The sequence below is a fragment of the Lepus europaeus genome, chromosome 20 (assembly GCF_033115175.1).
Source record: "Lepus europaeus isolate LE1 chromosome 20, mLepTim1.pri, whole genome shotgun sequence".
NCBI lineage: Eukaryota > Metazoa > Chordata > Mammalia > Lagomorpha > Leporidae > Lepus > Lepus europaeus.
This window is the reverse complement of record NC_084846.1, coordinates 11,521,033-11,540,450: the sequence shown is the minus strand read 5'-3', so window position 1 is coordinate 11,540,450 and position 19,418 is coordinate 11,521,033. Positions and strand designations below refer to the sequence as shown.

General features: G+C 62.8%; 2 protein-coding genes across 5 annotated transcripts; one reads left to right on the top strand and one right to left on the bottom strand.

Moving 5' to 3' along the window:
• The first annotated feature begins 3,244 nt into the window (after positions 1 to 3,244).
• Positions 3,245 to 13,060, top strand: ILVBL (ilvB acetolactate synthase like). 4 transcript variants are annotated; one of them, XM_062178139.1, is made up of 18 exons: positions 3,245 to 3,479; positions 3,892 to 4,021; positions 5,105 to 5,306; positions 5,429 to 5,556; positions 5,670 to 5,808; positions 5,897 to 6,008; positions 6,744 to 6,827; positions 7,076 to 7,175; positions 7,535 to 7,632; positions 7,753 to 7,889; positions 10,028 to 10,162; positions 10,712 to 10,826; positions 10,964 to 11,133; positions 11,228 to 11,298; positions 11,394 to 11,465; positions 11,626 to 11,731; positions 12,412 to 12,599; positions 12,971 to 13,060. In XM_062178139.1, exons 2-17 carry the CDS (start codon positions 3,902 to 3,904, stop codon positions 12,588 to 12,590), a joined length of 1,968 nt encoding a protein of 655 aa, XP_062034123.1. In that variant the 5' UTR covers positions 3,245 to 3,479; positions 3,892 to 3,901; the 3' UTR covers positions 12,591 to 12,599; positions 12,971 to 13,060. The 4 variants fall into 4 exon arrangements, with proteins under 4 accessions (XP_062034123.1, XP_062034124.1, XP_062034125.1 ...); XM_062178140.1 differs by lacking the exon at positions 3,245 to 3,479 and adding an exon at positions 3,552 to 3,685; XM_062178141.1 differs by lacking the exon at positions 3,245 to 3,479 and having other exon boundaries at positions 3,799 to 4,021; positions 12,412 to 12,591; positions 12,971 to 13,058.
• A 176-nt stretch (positions 13,061 to 13,236) lies between these two features.
• Positions 13,237 to 18,606, bottom strand: SYDE1 (synapse defective Rho GTPase homolog 1). The gene is made up of 8 exons (XM_062178138.1): positions 18,496 to 18,606; positions 16,752 to 17,144; positions 15,994 to 16,647; positions 15,648 to 15,868; positions 15,428 to 15,554; positions 15,151 to 15,311; positions 14,675 to 14,900; positions 13,237 to 14,377 (listed from the first exon to the last, which is right to left on the bottom strand). The coding sequence occupies exons 1-8, from the start codon at positions 18,581 to 18,583 to the stop codon at positions 13,974 to 13,976; spliced, it is 2,274 nt and encodes a 757-aa protein (XP_062034122.1). The 5' UTR covers positions 18,584 to 18,606; the 3' UTR covers positions 13,237 to 13,973.
• Between the last annotated feature and the right edge of the window lie 812 nt (positions 18,607 to 19,418).

Here is a 19,418-nt window from a genome sequence, read left to right as displayed (position 1 = left end):
TTATCTTTGGACCTCACCTCTTTTTCTTTAAAGACTTATTTATTTATTTTGCAAGGCAGAGAGAGAGAGAGAGAGAGAGAGAGAGAGAGAATTTTCCAGCCGCTGACTCACTCCTCAAATGACTGCAACAACCAGGGCTGGGTCAGGCTGAAGCCAGGAGCCAGGAGCTCCATCTGGGTTTCCCATGTGGGTGGCAGGGGCCCAAGCACTTGAACCACCCATGCTGCCTGCCCATAGTGCATTAGCAGGGAGCTGGAATGGTGTGTGGACTGGGACCCAGAACCCAGGCACTCCCACATGGGATACAAGAATCCCAAGTAGCAGCATCTTACCTGCTGCCCCCAGATGCCTTGATTTCTTGAGCTGGGACTTCTGGGCTGCCTGTTTGCGGCCACCGGGTAATTACAGCAGCCCTGGGAAACACTGAAAGGTGGACTCTCCCCTGGTGGCAGGCTGCCCATCAGAGGTCAACTCAAATAGCTTTGTGGCAGTCAGCAGACAAGAGGGTGCGAGAGTTTTGCAAACGGCTTGGTGTTGTTGCCAGGAGATGCAATCTTTGCCGGCTTCCGGGTTGGCTGCAGGCATTGAAACTGCCAACCGCAGAGTGGAGGCAGGCAGCTTCTGCAAGTGTGACGTGTGCTTCGCCTAGGATTTTTACAGCTGGGAAGATGTTATTTATCTGAAAGGGAGAGAGAGAGAGAGAGAGAGAGAGAGAGAGAGAGAGAGAGAGAGAGAGAATATCTCTCATTCACCGGTTCACTCCCCAGATGCATGCAACAGCTGCAGCTGGGGCTGGGCCAGGCTGAAACTAGGAGGTAGAAATTCAAACTCAGTTTCCCACATGGGTAGCAGGGATCCAGTTACTTGAGCCATCTCCTGCTACCTGCCACACTGGAATCTGAAGTGGAACTGGGACTCCAACCCCGGCATTCCAACATGGGGCAAAGGTGTCCCAAGTGGGGTCTTTACCATTGTACCAATGCATGCTTTTGTTTTTAATTTTAAGATTTATTTATTTGGAGCTGGTGCTGTGATGTAGTGGGTAAAGCCACTGCTTGCGGTGCAGGCATCCTCTATGGGTACCAGTTCGAGTCCTGGCTGCTCCACTTCTGATCCAGCTCTCTGCTAAGGCCTGGGAAAGCAGTAGAAGATGGCCCAAGTGCTTGTGCCCCTGCACCCACGTGGGATAGCCAGAGGAAGCTCCTGGCTCCTGGCTTCGGATTGGCCCAGTTCTGGCTGTTGTGGCCATTTGGGGAGTGAACCAGGGGATGGAAGACCTCTCTCTCTCTTTCTCTCCCCCTTTGCCTCTGCAACTCTGCATTTCAAACAAATCAATACATCTTAAAAAAAAAAAAAAAGAATGCTTGCAAAAGTCAGGACTGGGCCAGGCTGAAGCCAGGAGCCAGGAGCTTCCTCTGGGTCTCCCACATGGGTGCAGGGGCCCAAGCACTTGGGCCACCCTCCACTGCCTTCCCTTGGGCCTTCCTAGATGCTTTACGAAGCTGGATTGGAACCAGAGCAGCGAGGACTTGGGAACCAGTTCCCCAGTATGCGACGCCAGCATCCCAAGTGGAGGCTTAGCCTGTGGCCCCACAACACCGCCTCCTCCATGCTTCCTGTTTTACTAGTGAGGCATTTATTTTGAAGCATATTAGAGGCGCATGACTCACGGAGCACACAGTGAGTTGGCGTGGATCATATTGCTCAGGTTGAAGCCTCAGGACCGGGAGCCGAGATAAATCTCTTTTCGTTTGAAGCTTAACCTCTGCACAGTTTTTGTGTTCTTAGCAACAGAGAGCTATGGTGCCCCTGCAGGTGCCCTTGTGCCCACTTCCACGGTAGCACCTGCTTGTCTTTGAGAATTTCTCTGGCGGAATGACTGGGAGAGAGGGAGAGAGGGAGAGAGAGAGAGAGAGACATAGAGCGAGATCTTCCATCCACTGGCCACTTCCCAAATGCCTGCAACAGACAGAGCTGCACTAGGCTGAAGTCGGGAGCCTGGAACTCCATCTCCCAAGTGGGTGTCAGGGCTGTGATACTGGGTGCTGGCGTCCCAAGCTGTGGCTTAACCTTCTAAGCCCCACCATGCCGGGCCCTGCCTCTTCTTCCTCCCCAGGGAGCCTCAATTAGAGAGGCCCTACCCTAACCACTCCCCCAAAGGCCGCACCTCTAAACATGAGAATCAGATTTAAGTTTCCACCCTGGTTAATAGCTCACGGTGGAGAGGAAACTTCAACACGAGTTCCCAGAGGGCACAGGCTACACACCCTGTGGCAGGCATGGGGAGGAAGGCAGAAATCACAGCATCGTTGAGATACTGTCGGTCCAGGGGACCCAGGGTGGGGGGCCCAGGCGGACCCCCCCACTCCGCAATAGGCCTGCCCCACCCAGGACTCCTCTAACAAGTGCAAAGCCCTGGCACGGCACAACTGCAATGACAACCACTCTTTCATGATAGAAGTTTGCATTTCATCCTGCTAACTCAGGGCCGGGCTGGGGAGCCTGGGGCGGGAAGACCTGGAACGCCCCCCACCCCCCAGCTGCTGCAGAGCCTGTTTGGATCCGGTACAGGAGGGGCACAGGACGCAGAGCGTGCAGAAAACTCATGGAGTCTTGCTAAAAACAGCAGCTAAGGGGCAGCCTAACTAAGGCAGAGGGAGGAGGGCCAGCAGAGGTGGCAGAATGACGCCCCCCTTAGAGATCCGAGGCCGGGAGCTGGCAGGCGCTGGAATTCGGCGCGCGGAGACTTCCACGCAAACCAGGAAAAAAGGGGGGGCGTGGCTTCAGGCGAGGGCGTGACCGCGGGGCGGGGCTTTTTTGGTCTCGAGAGTCAGGGTCGTAGGACTCGGGAGGGCAGGCCTCTGGCGGTCCACGTCCGGCTAACAGGAAGGGGTTTACGGCCTGGCTGCTGTGGCAATTCGCGCTCAGAGCCCCGCACCCACGGGCCGGCCATACGCGGCCACGGCAACGCCGAGGAAGTCTCGGCCTGCGAAGACGCTGGCTAATACCAGACGCCTGGGGGCGTGGCCTTAGTTTACAAAAAAAACCAAAAGTGGGCCTGGGGCTTGAAGCGCGAGCCAATGAAAGGGGAAGGAGGGAGGGGTCCTGTGCGCGGGACAGCCAGTAGCAATGAGGCTCTTACGGGCGGGGGTGGGGCCGTGGGCGGAGTTCTCGCCCGGGCGGGGTTCCGCGCACGCGCATTGGGCCGCTCTACGGAGCGCCGCTGAGCCAAGTAGCTGCAAGGGGCACCGTTACGCACACGGGTCACGTGACCCTCGGAAGCCGCCAAAGATCGCTGGAGTCAGCGCTGTTTCCTGTAGGTGAAGGTTACAGGGCTCCAGGGTCCGAGCCAGCGTCGGAAGCAGCATCCTGATGCGACTTTGACCTCGACCCGTGGCCCGGGGTCGAAGGTCACAGGCTCAGGCTACCGGCGCGCGAGGAGGCGTGGCTCGAGCCGCGAGGGTCCTGCCGCTCTCCCGGTGGGCGTGGCCGCGCCCCTCTCGGTGACGTGACCGTGGGGGCGGGCTCACCCCTGGGGGCGGAGATTCGCAGCGGGGGTGGGGTGAGGGGTGGGCCTCTCGTAAAGGAGAGGCGGGGCTTCCCCACCCTTCCCCGGCTCCTGGACAAATCGGTCGGTGGGGAACAGGACGCCCGTCTGTGCCTCTGCCGCCTGGACCTGTGGTGGGTTAGTTCGGGCCGCGGTGACGTAAGGGGCTGGCGCGGGCGTCCCGGGGGGCGTGGCCTCGCCCCCGGCTGGCTCGCGAGGGGCGTGGCCTTGGGGGAGTGGGCACGCGGAAACGCGCTGCAGGGGGCGTGGCCCAGGGTCCGCGCGGGGCGAGACGGGGAAGGATGCGTCGCGCCCGGCTCTTGGCATTGCCCTGACTCCCTTAGGTGCTGCCTCATGGAGACCCCAGCCGGGAGCTTCGTGCCCCCCTTGCTGCTGCTGGCCTGCGCGACGCTGGTGGCCGCCCTGCTGGGCGCCGCGCACCGCCTGGGGCTCTTCTATCAGCTGCTGCACAAGGTGTGTGTGTGGAGGGGGGCGTGGAGGTAGCTAGGGGGGGCTGCCGGATACGGGGGGGGGGGCTCAGCCATGTAGCAGGGGAGGAAAAGCCGAGGGACCTGTCGGGAGAGGCTGTCCATTGCAGAGCTGCACGCGAGGGTGTGGGTGGGGGGCACTTGGGGAGGTTCCGGGGTGCTGAGACTCCCCCCTCCCGGGGCCCACCCCAGGAGCCCTGATTGCTTTTCCCAGCGTGGGGAAGACCCTCCCACTGTGTTGAGACCTTGCCCCTCAACGCAGAGCAGGTGCGGTGACACTTTGCCGCCGGGGCTCCCTGAAGTGTATAATGCATTAGAGGAATTTTTTTTCCCTCCTGTCCGTGGAAAGCCGGCGCTTGTGTTTCTGCCTTCCCCGGAGAGATTGTTTGGGAGGGGCTGGCTGCTCCTCTGTTAAAAAAGACATTTGCCCGGCCAGCAGCCGTGCCTCTGCTGAAGTTTGCCTTCCTGAATCTGCTCTGGGCTCCTTCCTCTCCTTAGCAGGGACCAAAGGCCTCTCGGATCTCCAGAGGCGTGCAGGTTTACAGTTAAGGCAAAGTCCTCAAGGGTGTGCGTGTGTGTGTGTGGGGGGGTGCTGGGCAGCAGCCTGGGGCTGGGCTTGGGCCGGCGTCCTCCGCAGATAGGTTCTGTGCCAGGCACGTGGAGCCCAGCTCTGGGAGGGAGGCAGGCTGGCTGGCCGGCTGGCTGGCTGGCTGCCGGGCCCTGTGGGGATGGCCAAGGACAGGCAAGGAGTCACAGCCAGTGGCGCTCTGGCCCCTGCCCTACTCCCCTTGGGTTATGGATGTCTGTGCGGAGGCTCTCGTCTTTCTGATTGCACCACCTGATCTGGAAGTGAGGCAGTGTGGCCGCGCCGAGGGGTGAGCTGTCAGGCTTTGCATCTTGTGTGGGTGCTGAGTTGTAAGAGCATTTGTAAGATCGGATGAGATCTCAGGTCATGCGTGTGTGCCTGAGAATAAAGTTCCCTTGGTCTCCGACCCTGCTCCTGTCTCCTCTCCCCAGCTGTTCTGGCCCCTCCCTCCACACAGCCGGGTCCCCTTCCCTGTGTCCCCAGGTGGACAAGGCCAGCACCCGGCATGGCGGGGAGAACGTGGCGGCCGTGCTGCGGGCCCATGGCGTGCGCTTCCTCTTCACGCTGGTGGGCGGGCACATCTCGCCGCTGCTGGTGGCCTGTGAGAAGCTGGGCATCCGTGTGGTGGACACACGTCACGAGGTCACGGCTGTCTTTGCGGCTGACGCCGTGGCCCGCCTCATGGGTAAGGGTGGGGGCCGATGGCATCGGGGCGGTGTCTTCGTCATTGGGTGGCCATGAGGGGCATGGTTTTTTTTTTTTTTGGTGGGGGGGGTGGGAGATGATGGTCACTCCCTGTGTTTCCAGGCACGGTGGGCGTGGCGGCAGTGACAGCGGGGCCTGGACTCACCAACACAGTGACGGCGGTGAAGAATGCACAGATAGCCCAGTCGCCGGTCCTGCTCCTGGGTGGCGCTGCCGGCACCCTGCTGCAGGTGCCCAGCCGGGAGGGTGGGGGTGGGGTGTGGGCAGGGACGCCCAGAGGGGCCGCTTGGAAAGCTCCTGTGATAACTCTGCCCTCGCCCTGCCCTTGCTTCACCCCTGCCAGAAACGGGGTGCGCTCCAAGCCATTGATCAGCTGTCCCTGTTCCGGCCACTGTGCAAGTTCTGTGCCTCCGTGCGCAGGGTGCGGGACATCGTGCCCACCCTGAGGGCTGCCATAGCCGCCGCCCAGTCGGGCACCCCAGGTAGGTGGGGGTGGGGAGAAGGGGGAGGTGTGCTGGGAGGTGCCGCAGGCTCAGGGGTCCTCCCTGCCCCCCTCCCCTGCCCCCGCAGGCCCCGTGTTTGTGGAGCTGCCCATTGACGTGCTGTATCCATACTTCATGGTTCAGAAGGAGATGGTGCCAGCCAAGCCACCCAAGGGCCTGGTAGCCCGGGGGGTCTCCTGGTGAGCGGCCCCTCCCCACCTCGCTTCCTCCATCCCCTGCCTCCTCCCTGCATGCTTCCCTCCTCCTCTCACCCCTTCCTTGGTTTGCACATGGGCTAAGAGGAGCTAGGTAGCGGGGATGCCAAGGGCCTGAGGCAGGACAAGAGCCTGGTGGTTGGGAAAGCAGAGGTGGCTGTGGGGCTGGCAGCAGGTGAGCAGAGAGGACAGGAGCAGATGTGGGCTGAGCTCAGCACTCCTCCCCCTCTTCTTCTGCCCCTCCTCCTCCTCTTCTTCTTCCTCCTCCTCCTCTCCTTCCCTTCATTGTCCCCCTTGCTCTTCCTTCCCTTCTCTCCTTGTCTAGCTCTTTTTTTTTTTTTAAAAGATTTATTTTATTTATTTGAAGGGCAGAGTTACAGAGACAGAGGTAGAGACAGAAACTGAGAGAGAGAGAGAGAGAGAGATCTTCCATCCACTGGTTCACTCCCCAAATGACTGCAACGGCCAGAGCTGAGTTGATGTGAAGCCAGGAGCCAGGAGCTTCTTCCTGGTCTCCCACACAGGTGCAGGGGCCCAAGGACTTGGACCATCTTCCACTGCTTTCCCAGGCGCTTTAGCAGGGAGCTGGATCAGAGTGGAGCATCTGGGACTCGAACTGGTGCCCGTATGGGATGCTGGTGCTGTAGGTGGAGGCTTAGCTCACTACACCACAGCGCCAGCCCCTCTGCCTGACTTTTTTTTTTTTTTTTTTTTTGACAGGCAGAGTGGACAGGGAGAAAGGTCTTCCTTTACCGTTGGTTTACCCTCCAATGGCTGGCACGCTGATCTGAAGCCAGGAGCCAGGTGTTTCCTCCTGGTCTTCCATGCGGGTGCAGGGCCCAAGCACTTGGGCCATCCTCCACTGCACTCCCGGGCCACAACAGAGAGCTGGACTGGAAGAGGGGCAACCGGGACAGAATCCGGCGCCCCGACTGGGACTAGAACCCAGGGTGCCGGCGCTTCAGGCGGAGGATTAGCCTAGTGAGCCGCGGTGCCGGCCTTTATTTTTATTTATTTATTTTTTGCCTGACTTCTTTCTCTGCATCTCACAGGTACCTAGAGAATCACCTGGCCAACCTCTTCGCGGGGGCCTGGGAGCCACAGCCTGAGGGACCCCTGCCCCTGGACATTCCCCAGGCATCCCCCCAGCAGGTAAACACCACTTCCCTTCCCTGGCAGGCAGGGCCCAGTGCACATGTCTCCCTGAGTGGGCAGGGCTCTGTGCACCTGTCTCCCTGGTGGGCAGGGCCCTGTGCACCTGTCTCCCTGGTGGGCAGGGCCCTGTGCACCTGTCTCCCTGAGTGGGCAGGGCCCTGTGCACCTGTCTCCCTGAGTGGGCAGGGCCCTGTGCACCTGTCTCCCTGAGTGGGCAGGGCCCTGTGCACCTGTCTCCCTGGTGGGCAGGGCCCAATGTACCTGTCTCCCTGGTGGGCAGGGCCCTGTGCACCTGTCTCCCTGAGCCGGGCACCTGGATCTCAGGGCCCCAGGGTGACTCTCAGCTCCGGCTCCAGGTTCAGCGTTGTGTGGAGATCTTGAGCCGGGCCAAGAGGCCCCTGCTGGTGCTCGGGAGCCAGGCTCTGCTGCCCCCGACGCCCGCTGACAAGCTCCGGTGAGAAGCAGCCCCAGCCCGGCCCTTCTTAGCCTCTTCCTGGTCCCCAGTCCTCGGGGTGTCCCCTGGGGGAAGGGAAGGGCATGCCAGGGCTGACCTCTGATCTACCTCACCCCTCAGGGCTGCCGTGGAGACCCTGGGCGTCCCCTGCTTCCTGGGGGGGATGGCCCGGGGGCTGCTGGGCCGCAACCACCCCCTGCACATCCGGCAGAACCGGGGCGCTGCCCTGAAGAAGGCAGATGTTGTCATTCTGGCAGGTGGGCCTCCCCCAGGGTCCCCCCCCACTTCGCTGCCGCGACCCTACCCCTGCTTATCAGGGCCTCTGCTGGCTCATTCCCCAGATGCTTGCAACAGCCAGGGCCGGGCCAGGCTAAAGCCAGGATCCTGGAATTCATTCCCAGTCTCCCACGTGGGTGCAGGGGCCCAAGGACCTGGGCCATCCTCCACTGCCTTCCCAGGCACATTAGCAGGGAGCTGGAACAGAAGAGGAGCAGCCGAGACTCGAACTGGCACCCATACGGGATTCCGGTGCTGTAGATGGTGGCTTTACAAGCTATGCCATAGCACTAGGCCACCCTTTCCATTTTTTTTTTTTTTTAAAGATCTACTTATTTATTTTTTAAGATTTTATTTATTTATTTGAGAGGTAGAGTTACAGACAATGAGAGGGAGAAACAGAGATAAAGGTCTTCCATCCGTTGGTTCACTCCCCAATGGCCTCAACGGTTGGAGCTGCGCCAATCCGAAGCCAGGAGCCAGGTGCTTCTTCCTAGTCTCCCATGCGGGTGCAGGAGCCCAGGGACTTGGGCCATCTTCTGCTTTCCCAGGCTACAGCAGAGAGGTGGATTGGAAGAGGAGCAGCCGGGACTAGAACCGGTGCCCATATGGGATGCCAGTGCCGCAGACAGAGGATTAACCTACTGCGCCACAGCGCCGGCCCCTAAAGATTTATTTATTTTGAAAGGCAGAGTGACAGAGAAAACATGTTCTAGCCACTGGTTCAGTTCCCAAATGGTCCCAACGGCCAGGGCTGGACTGAAACCAGGAGCCAGGAGCTCCATCCTGGTCTCCCATGCAGAGAGGAAGGGTCCGAGGACTCGGTGTGTCTTCCACTGCCTTCCCATGCACGTTAGCAAGGAGCTCTCTAGGAAGCTGAGTAGCCGGGACTCGAACTGGTGCTTTGATAGGGGCCGCGGGCATCACAGATGGCAGCTTAACCTGCTGTGCCCCGTTGATTTGAAAAAAAAAAAAAAAAAATTCCGGCATCAAAAATAAACTTGCTATCACTTCTTGGCTTTTTGGCTAAGATCAAGTGTAAAATCAACTTGGTGTTGAACTCTGTTTTTTCAATGGCCTTTTGGAAATCCCCTGGTGCTTTTCCTGCGTTGCTTACCAATGGTGTCAGCAGGGTGTGTGTGTGTGTGTGTGCACACGGACTCACCGGGCAGTTAAACCACCCTGCCGTAGACCCCTACATGACCACTGGGCTTGGGTGCGTCTATCGCCCAGTGAAGATTTGTGCAGTGAGGGACTGTGACAGCCGTCCCCAAACTCAATGGCTTAAAGGGCATTTACTGTGTCTCGGGACCCTGCTGCAGATGGTGGGTGGGATTGGTTCTTCAGGCTTTGGCTGAATCGGCAGCAGCAGGTGGGTGTCTGTGCTGGTGCAGGAAGGGTTTGCTGGCTGGCTCTGAGCTGGGATCACTGGGTGCTCTGACCTCACCACCGCCCACTGTTCTCTGTGTGTTTCTCAACTCTCCCCCAACCCCCGGGCTGAGCTACTTGGGAGAGGAGGGCTGGGCAAACATGGAGTTAGGGGAAACCTGTCTCAGGCTCGAGATGTGTCACTTCTACCACATTGGCCAAAGCCATTCTCAGGGCCGGTGTTGCAGCATAGCGGGTAAAGCTACCGCCTGCAGTGCCCGCTTCCTATATGGGTGCTGGTTCGAGTCCTGGCTGCTCCACTTCCGATCCAGCTCCCTGCTAGTGTGCCTGGGGAGAGACAACGGAAGAGATTACCCAAGTGCTCAGGCCCCTGCACCTGCATGGGAGACCCGGATGGAGCGCCTGAATCCTGGCTTTGGCCCGGCCCAGCCTTAGCTGTTGTGTGTTGTGGCGGTTTGGGGAGTGAACCAGCAGATGAAAGATCTCTATCTGTCTCGTTCTCTCTGTAGTTCCAGCTCTCAAATAAATAAATAAGTCTTAGAAAAATACAGTCATTGTCAAGGCCAACCCAGCTCAGATGGGGTGGGGTTGGGAGGAGAGCTGGGTGCAGGGCGGGGGAGAACCTTGTGCACCTGGGTCACCGTGGTGGATCACCTTGGAATGTTGGCCCCGCACACCCCACGACCCTGGCCCTCTGTCCACGCTGAGCTCTGCCTCCCCCGCCCCCCAGGAATCGTGTGTGACTTCCGTCTGTCCTACGGCCGCGTCCTGAGCCGCAACAGTAAGATCATTATCGCCAACCGCAACCGGGAGGAGATGCTACTCAACTCCGACATCTTCTGGAAGCCACTGGAGGCCGTGCAGGGTGAGTGCGCTCTGGCCTCGTCCCTGCCCCGCCCTCAGCACGCAGGCGCGTCCTCCTGGTCTCCATCCCTGCCTTCGCTGTGGCTGGGCTTGGGCTTGCCTTGGCTGTCCGGCTGATGGGTGCTTCCGTGGGCAGCGAGGAGGCCTGTGCCTGCCGCCTCCTCCTCCATGTCCCTTGCCCCCTGGGGGGCAGAGGCCACGCCCCCTTGACCCCTCTGACATCTGGGCCCTAGGTCTGTCTCGGGTGGAGGTGGGGAGGGTTGACCAGCCGTTCATGGGCTCACTCTTGGCCCGGCTCAGGAACGTGCTTGGGGGATGTGGCTGGTTTGGGGGATGGTGTCTCCGGGGCAGGATTGACAGGATCTGGGCTTCGAGGGGGAAGGGGGTGACAGGCGCCCTGGGGCGTGCTTGTGTCCCTGGCTTTTCCTTCCGTCTTAGCTCCCCCTGGGGTTGCCCACCTGGCTGGCTCAGGAGCATCCCCTTCCCCCAAACCCTCCCTGCTGCTGCCCCAGCCCGTGTCGAAGCCTCCCCTCTCTTCCTTCCCCTCCAGGAGACGTGGGCTCCTTCGTGCTGAAGCTGGTGGGCGGCCTTCAGGGCCAGACGTGGGCCCCAGACTGGGCGGAGGAGCTGCGGGAAGCTGACCGCCTCAAGGAGCAGGCTTTCCGGTGGGGGTGGGGGCGGGGCTGGGGCGGGGCTGCGTGGGGTGGGCGGGGAATGGGGCGGGGCCAGGCCGGGATGAGCACTTCCAGGTGGGCTGTGGCCACTGCCGCTGGCCCTCCTCATGTGCCCCGCCCTGTCCCAGGGAGAAGGCAGCGATGGCCGTAGCCCAGCACCTGAACCCCGTGCAGGTGCTGCAGCTGGTGGATGAGGCTCTGCCCGACAACTCCATCCTGGTGGTGGACGGCGGGGACTTTGTGGGCACTGCTGCCCACCTGGTACAGCCCCGGGGCCCCCTGCGCTGGCTCGATCCTGGTAAGGGTCCCCCTCCCCCCAGGGGGCAGGGCGGCCGATCGGCACTGCCTGGGCCCCTTCCCACCCACCTGCCCTCTCCGTGCGTCCATCCTAGGGGCCTTTGGGACTCTGGGAGTTGGTGCAGGATTTGCACTGGGCGCCAAGCTGTGCCGGCCGGATGCCGAGGTGAGGCCTGGGCTGATCCGGAACCGGGAGAGTTGCTGCTTCCGGGGCCGGGAACCACACTCAGCCATTCCCGGGTGTCTCTCTCCCGTCCCCAGGTGTGGTGCCTGTTTGGGGATGGTGCCTTTGGCTACAGCCTCATCGAGTTTGACACATTCGTTAGACACAAGGTGACAGACGGGGCTGCTGTGGGAGGGGGCAGGGGTGTGCGGGGTGGGTGGTGGGGTCAAGAGCCTGGGGTTCTGAGATGTTGTTCCTGGGGGGCGGACTGAGTGAGGAGGGAGCTGCTGTACCTGGAGGCTGTGACCTGGCCTTGTCTTCTTCCTGCAGGTCCCAGTGGTGGCCTTGATAGGGAATGACGCAGGCTGGACCCAGATCTCTCGGGAGCAGGTGCCCAGTCTGGGCAGCAACGTGGCCTGTGGCCTGGCTTACACTGGTGAGGGGCCTGTAGTGGGGTCAGGCCAGTGTGCGACAGGCTGAGTCTCTGCTGCCATCTGACTAGATCCCCAGGCCAGTGTGTGAGAGGCTGGGTCTCTGCCACCATCTGACTAGACCCCCAGGCTAGTGTGTGACAGGCTGGGTCTCTGCTGCCATCTGACTAGATCCCTAGGCCAGTGTGTGAGAGGCTGGGTCTCCTCCGCCATCTGACTTGGTTCCCAGGCCAGTGTGTGATGGGCTGGGTCTCCACCACCATCTGACTAGATCCCCAGGCCAGTGTTTGAGGGGCTGGGTCTCCTTCACCATCTGACTTGGTTCCCAGGCCAGAGTGTGACAGGCTGGGTCTCCACCACCATCTGACTAGATCCCCAGGCCAGTGTGTAACAGGCTGGGTCTCTGCCGCCATCTGACTAGATCCCCAGGCCAGTGTGTGATGGGCTGGGTCTCCACCGCCATCTGACTAGATCCCCAGGCCAGTGTGTAACAGGCTGGGTCTCTGCCGCCATCTGACTAGATCCCCAGGCCAGTGTGTGATGGGCTGGGTCTCCACCGCCATCTGACTAGATCCCCAGGCCAGTGTGCGATGGGCTGGGTCTCCACCGCCATCTGACTAGATCCCCAGACCAGTGTTTGAGGGGCTGGGTCTCCACCACCGTCTGACTCAGCCTCTTCTTTCAGATTATCATAAGGCAGCTATGGGGCTGGGGGCCCGGGGCTTGCTGCTGTCTCGCGACCACGAGGAGCAGGTGGCCAGCGTGCTCCGTGACGCCCAGGAGCAGTGCCGGGATGGCCACCCAGTGGTGGTGAACATTCTCATTGGGCGGACGGACTTCCGGGACGGCTCCATTGCTGTCTGAGGCATGCTGGTCAGGATGCCCAGCCCCGTTCCCACCCTGGTCCCTGACCCGCCCACCTGGCCTGGGGCCATCCCGCTGGTCAGGACGTCCAGACCCCTTCTCACCCCTGCACGCTGCCCCCTCCACTCCGCCCGCCGGCGCTGGGCCCGTCCCTCGGGTTTCGATCTCAGCCCCCTTCCCACCCCTGCACGCCACCTACCTGCCTGCCCTGGGCCCATCCCATGGGTCAGGATGCCTGGCCCCCTTCCCACCCCTGTAAGCCACCACTTGCCCGCTTGCCCTGGGCCCAGGTCAACTCTGAGGGAGGAGGATTTCTGGTGGTCCCTGGAGACATTTTGTCCTGCTCCCAACCATGCCCTCTCCCCATTCCCCTCTTACAGAGTGGACAAAACCACTTCTTGACCCGCGAGGGGGCCCAAAGGACCCGATTCTGGAACCTGTGCATATCAATTTATTGTCCACAAAGACGGGAGTGAAGGGGAGAAGAGGAAGGAGGGGACCCCGCTTGGCCACCGCGGGGGGCGTGGGGTCCCGGGGTGCTGGGTACCGCGAACCCCAGTTCCCTCCTTTGTGGTCACCTCCAGGCATCGCCCACGCACACGCGTCCTCACACACAGGACACGCGACACGCACGGAAGCAATAAATATTTTCCGTACCAAAAAGTCTTCCCCAGCCTGACGCCTCAGGGGGGGAACCCTCCCGCAAGGGGAGGGGTTAAGTGCTCCATTATTTCAGGGAAGGGGGAGGGGCAGGGAGGGAGGACAAGGGCCAGACCCTGCTATGTCAGATTGCTGGTGGGAGGTCAGTCCCAGGCGGCGGGAGGGTGTAGGGTCCAGATGTTCACCTATCGGTCCCAGGTTGCCCCGGTGCAGCCAGAGCCCAGGGTAAGGGGCTTCCCCTCAACCCCCTCCCCCCGCGCGCACACACACAACAGCACCTCGTGATAGTCCTTGTCCTTGGGGTTGGCCAGGGGAGGGACAGACAGTGCAGTGCTCAAAGCTAATACTGATGGGGTTGGCAGCAGCAAGAGGACTGACAAGGGGGTGTCTCGCCATCCCAGGGTGATGCTCACAGTAACTTCGGCATATCCCCCTCTCCCCCCGGCCCCCCTGCTCCCGGGCCAAGGGGAGGCAAGAGGCCGGCCTAGCAAAGCAGGAGAAGTGCCTGTGGACACCAACAAGAAGAGAAGCCCTCGGTGCTCGGGAGGAAGACGCCACAACAGCGAGTCCCCACAGGCCCCCTTGCCCTAGGCACTGGGCCCCAGGAAACGGAATGATTGGCAGCTGGTCCCTTGGCAACTCCCTAGCAACCAGGAGCTCCGCCTAAGCAACAGGTCTGGTCCACCTCTGCCGTTGCTAAGGGCGCCGCCTTAGCCCAGACGCTCAGAGGCACACGTTGATCTGCTTGGAGAGCTCCCTCTCCAAGTCCAGGATGAGGGCGTCGAAGTCTTTGAGGTTCAGGTGCGGGTTGAAGGGCGCGTCGAAGTCGTCCTCGAAGTCAGCGGCGCCCCTCGGCTCGCTCGCCTCATCCTCGTCGTCCTCGCTGTCGCTGCCTGGCACGTGGTCGTAGTCGGGCCCAGACAGGAAGTCCCGCCCACAAGGCAGGAAGTCCCGCCCGCAAACGCTCCAGTCGCCGGCATAGCGGTTGCTAGGCGGGCTTTCTGGGCCTCCCCGGCCGCGCGGCCGAGTCACCACTTCGGGACCCGCTAACGGCAGATGCAGCTGCGGCTGCCGCTTGGGCCGCAAGTACGGCGCGACGTCCGGAGCCTCTGGGGGCCGGCGGGGATCTGAAGAGAGAGAGGAAGGGTTTGTGATGGTGTCACGCACGGCAGCAGCAGCAGCAGACAGGTGGAGTGGGACCGAGGCAACCGGGCCTGTGATCGGTCCATCCAGGGGCGGGGCCTCTGGCCACATCAAAGACGGATTGGCCAGATCTGAACTGGTCGCTAAGGCAACCAGTTTACCCCCCCCCCCGTGAGGGGGCGTGGCCTGCCTCTAATCCAAGCCTATGATTGGCTGCTGGGGAAGGGCTGTGCCCTCGCGGCCTGGCTGGGATTGGTGGCGCACGCCTGGGGCGGGCTCACCTGGCCAAGACTGCAGCAAGTAGTGCAGCACCTCGATGTGGCGCTTGAAGTCCACCGCGCTGGCGAGGCCTGGGCCGGGGCCGCGGATGCGGGCTCGGGTGGGCGCCTGGCGCGCTGGCAGCAGCACGGGCCCGAAGCACACGGCCAGGTTCTGCGTGGTCATGCGGTTATGGGCGTGGAAGGACGAGACGAGGCGCAGGTGGTCCAGGAGAAGTGTCAGTGTGGCCTGGGCGAGAGGGTTGGGGGGAGGGAGGCGTGAGGCGAGCAAGGTGGGACCCTTGCTGCACCTGCGGGAGACTACACCTGCTCGGCTCCAGGTGTCATAGGTGGGAGGTGGCTGAGCTACTAAGGCTGGTTATCTGCGAGGTATTATAATCCCATGTTTTTTTTTTCTGGAGCGGAAGGCAGAGCCTGGCCTCGAACCCACTCCTGTGTGTGTGCATGTGTGCGTGTGTCTCCCACCAGGCCTAACTCACCCTTTCCACGTCGGGCAGGCAGCTAAGGAGCTGCCGGGTGCCTTCGGGGCCCGGAGGAGCTCTGTTTGGGGTTCCCTGGGCCATGGCTTCTAGCACCACCTGGTACAGGGGCTGGGTGATGAGCGGGGTGGGCAGCTCCCGGAGGTAATCCTTAAGGATGCCTGCGGAGACAGGGCCCCTGCTGCGGTCAGAACTGCCCGGGCCCTGGCAGGGGGAGGGGTGAGGAGGGGAGGGCAGCAGGGTGAGGTTCCAGCGGGGGAGGGGTTGCCGTGCTGACCAGTGATGACATTGATATCAGGGTACAGGTCCTCGGAGAGGCAGACGGCGGCACTGTCCCGCTCAAAGGCGTCGCGAAGCTCCTTTTTGACTGCAGCCGAGCCGCACAGCCGGTACAGGCCCACTACCTGGGGGGCGGGGATGGACAGTGTGGGTGGGGGCGCTACAGGCTGATCAGGGCCCCCTGGGGGTGGGGCGGAAGGTCTATGTTGGGCACTCACCCGCAGCCCCCGGCGCTCGATCTGTCCCACGCACTTCTGGATGATCAGGGGTACTTGGCCGGGGGGCCGCTCCCGCTGCACGAGCAGGGGCAGGGGCAGGCCAAAGACACGGGGCTCAGCCGTGGCCGCCGGCGGCGCCTCCTGCTGCTCGGACAGGGTCAGCTTGGCGTACAGCAGTCCCTGGGGCTCCAGGCGCACGGCCAGCTGCTGGGCCTGGGAGCCTGAGAGGACATAGGGTGGCGCTGGGGCTCCTCGCTGCAGGTGCTTGTCTCCCAGCCACGCCCCTTCGTCTAGAGGGGGTCTTGTGCCCCGCCCCTCCCCCAGAGGCGGGGCCTGGCATCCCTACCTCGGAAAACGGTGGGCAGCAGCACAGTGCCCTGGGCACAGGGCCGGTGGCGCCTCACACCCGGGTCCCATGCCAGCACCAGGGCCCGCAGGAGCCGGGCGGCCTCGAGCTCCAGGTGGAAGGTGTGATCCAGCCGCAGGAAATCAGGGCCCCCTCGAAGGGGCCCGGTTCGGGCCCGGGCCACGCCGTCCACTTGCAGCAGGCAGCACAGGTCCCTGGGGGTGGCGCCGGGTGCCGGCCGCAGCCCCCCGAGCCCGTACAGGTGCAGGCTGAGACGACCCCAGAGTGCGGCCGGGGGCGCCCGGGCTGCAGGGCCCACCTCGTAGGGCCTGAAGGCCGTGGGCGACGGGGGTCCTCCTGCTGGGCGCTCGGGTGAGTCCCCGTCGCTGAGGTAACCGGCCCTGGGGCCGCGAGCGGCCCCAGCCCCCGCCGCCCGTCCCCCGGGACCCCCAACGCTGCTGTCCAGGTGGTACCGGCTGATGACGGAGCCCGCGGGGGCGCTTCTGTCTCGCTCGCGGCCGGCGCGGGTGCTCCGGAGGCTGAGCCGGCGCCGCAGCTCCGGGAGCTTCTTCATCTTCATGGAGAGGCGCCTGGCCGGGCCGGGGGACTTTGCTGTGCGGGATGCCTTCGTGGGCGGGCTGGCGGGGGCTGCACCTGTGGGGTTAGGGCGCGCAGGCTCAGGGATCAGGGCTCTGGTGCTCACCCGGTGGGCTCACCTGGCGGGTGCTGGCGGTTCTGGGTGACAGGTTCGCTCTTACCTTGTGCGGTCAGGCCATCGGGCTCAGCCGGGCCGGGCTGTGGACTTGAGGTCTCTGCAGCTGGGGGTCTGGGGTCTTCCTCAGGGATGGGGTTGTACCAGATCTCGCTGGCGGGCTCCCCGCCGCCAGTGTTAACGCAGCCGCTGCTGCCTGGCGCCCGGGGCCCCGCAGCGGTCTCTTCGGGCGGCTTGGCCCCGCCCAGCACCCATCGCCGGCTGCTGGGCTCAAGGCTCTGCAGGTAGGCGCCGCGCCCTGGGCTCCTTGATGCCTCCGGGCTGGGGGGACCCACTGCCGCTGCTGCCGTCACAGCGGCTGTCGCCGCAGCCTGGGTTCCCTCGGGGGCCTGGGGCTCAGGCTCTGGAGGGCCAGGCTCGGGGTGCTGGGGTGGGCGGCCTGGTGGAGGGCGAGGGGAGTGAGACCCCAGCCCCCCCCACTCCTTCTCCCCTCCTCGTGCCAGAGTAGCCCCCAGTCTGGGGCCGTCTGCCGGGCCCCCTCCCCATGGTAGACCCAGCCCTGGCCAGGCCTGGGATAAATTCCCAGCTCCTGGGGGCCCTGCTGTTACGTTTGGAACTGAGAGAGAGAGAGAGAGAGATCTCCATGGCTAACTTAACAGCCATCACCCTGCAGTCTTAGGGGTCCTCGGCAGGTTCCCCCCATGTTTCCCTCACTCTGCTGAACCCTGGCACTGAGCCCCCCCTTCCCTCTTCACCCAGTGACTCTGGGCAAGTAGTTTTCCTCTCTCCTCCGGGGCTCCGAAACGGGGGTCCCTCCCTTCCCTGGAGCGATCTCAGCCATTGGAGACACACAGGAGCAGGCCTGAGTGACAGCCAGCACCAGACCTGGGGGTCTCGTCCTCCTCCTCCTCGCAGACCCCCACCCCATCAGTGTGTTGAGCCTGCTCCCAGCCCCCTGCCCCTGTGACATCACAGGCCGTATCCCTGTGTGGGCACCTGGTCCCCTCTCCTGGCCCTACTGGGAAACCTTGGGCATTTTTGGTAACTGGGGGTGGGGGAAGAGACTTTTCCTCCTTTAACTCATTCCCACTGGGAACCCCCCGCCCAGTCCTGTTTCTCCAAGGTCTGGTCTTGCCAGTCTGCTGAAGCTACCCCCCTTCCTCTTCCTCCTCTTCTTCCTCCTCTGGCCACCTCCCCCAAGGTTCTTTCTGGGTGGGTGGGTGGGTGGAGTGAGGTCTCTCTCAGCAACAGCACACTCCCAAGAGCTGCTCTCCCGTGAAGTCAACTTTACCTGACCTCTGGGCAAATGGGCCAACTGCTGTGTGCCTCAGTTTCCCCATTTGTTTCACGAGGACGGTATCCTAGGAGCTGACCCCCCCAGCTTCCTGCAGTCCCCCACCCCATCCCCTCCACCTCCCTCGCAACCCCCCTCCCCGGGGCCTCCCAGCCCGTTCGTCCTTCGTAGTGGCCCGTTTCCTGTCGGGGCTAGGCCCCCCTCCTGGGCCTCCCTGGAGCCCGCAGCGCTGGCACCCCATGGGGCCAAGACGCACATAACGGTCTGCGGCCCCTTCCTCTCGGGGACCCCTGCCCGACCCGGGGCTCCAGGCGCCCCGGCCCGCAGCGGGGGGCGGAGGGGGGAGAGCTGCCCCACATTCTCCCCACCCCAGAGCCGTCCCTCCTCGGGGCGCCGGGGACCCCGACCCCACCATCCCAGGCCGCGCAGGGCCCAGCGGCCCCGATGCTTTCTCCCCATGCCCTCCCCCTCTCCTCCTGCCCCGCCCCAGCCTCACCGCGCTCCTTCGCGTCGGACTTTTTCCGGGGAAGTCTCTCCCGGCCCCGCAGGCGGGAGAAGGTTTTCCTGAGCAGCGGCTCGGCCATGCTGGGCCCGGCCGGGCCAGTGCGCGCCCCCGCACAGCCCCCCCTCCCCACCCCGGCCCCGGCTTTGGCCGCGCCGTCCCCCGCCCGCCCCGAGCGCGCGCGCCCCGCTTGCCGGCAGGAAGCGCATTCCGGGAATGCTTGTCCCAAACTTTTTTTTTTTTATTCCTCCCCTTCCCGCGGCCCGAGCGGGCGCTGCTGGGAGATGTAGTCGTCCGTGGGATCACTGCGCCGGCCTGGCTGGGGTCTCTGCCTCTTCTTAACGCGGGGACCCTCCTCTCTGCCCCCTAAAGGGATCCGCCTCTGAGCGCCTCTTTTGCTTCTCTCTCCGCCTCGCGCTCATGCCTGGTACAAGCCACAGGCCTCTGCGCTATCCACCTTCTCAAGTCTCACCTCTCCAGACGTCGTGGAGTGTAGAGCCGCCCCTTTCCGATGCTCCCCGTTGATGGAGGCCAGGGCGGGTCAGGAACTTGGCCAGGGCAGAGCTGGCATTGCGGAAGGGTCTGGGAGTTGATGGCAGCTGTGGCCTGCGACCTCCGGCTGGGGCCCGTCCACTTTCTCTGGGCTTCCTCCCAGCTTGGCAGCCTGGCTGCAGGCGCTGGGATTTCTTGGACCACCCCCCACCCATCCACACGTACACACACACACATACACACACTCCAGGGATCCCAAAGTGAGCAAGAAAGAAGCAGTCTTATCTTTTCTGAGCCAGCCAGGCTGTCACACTGTGCCAGAGCCTAGGAGAAGAGGATGTATGTAGACGCCACTTGTCATACGTCAAGGTGGCCATGAACGAGTGGGCATAGGATGGGGAAAACGGTGTGGTTGGTCATCTCGG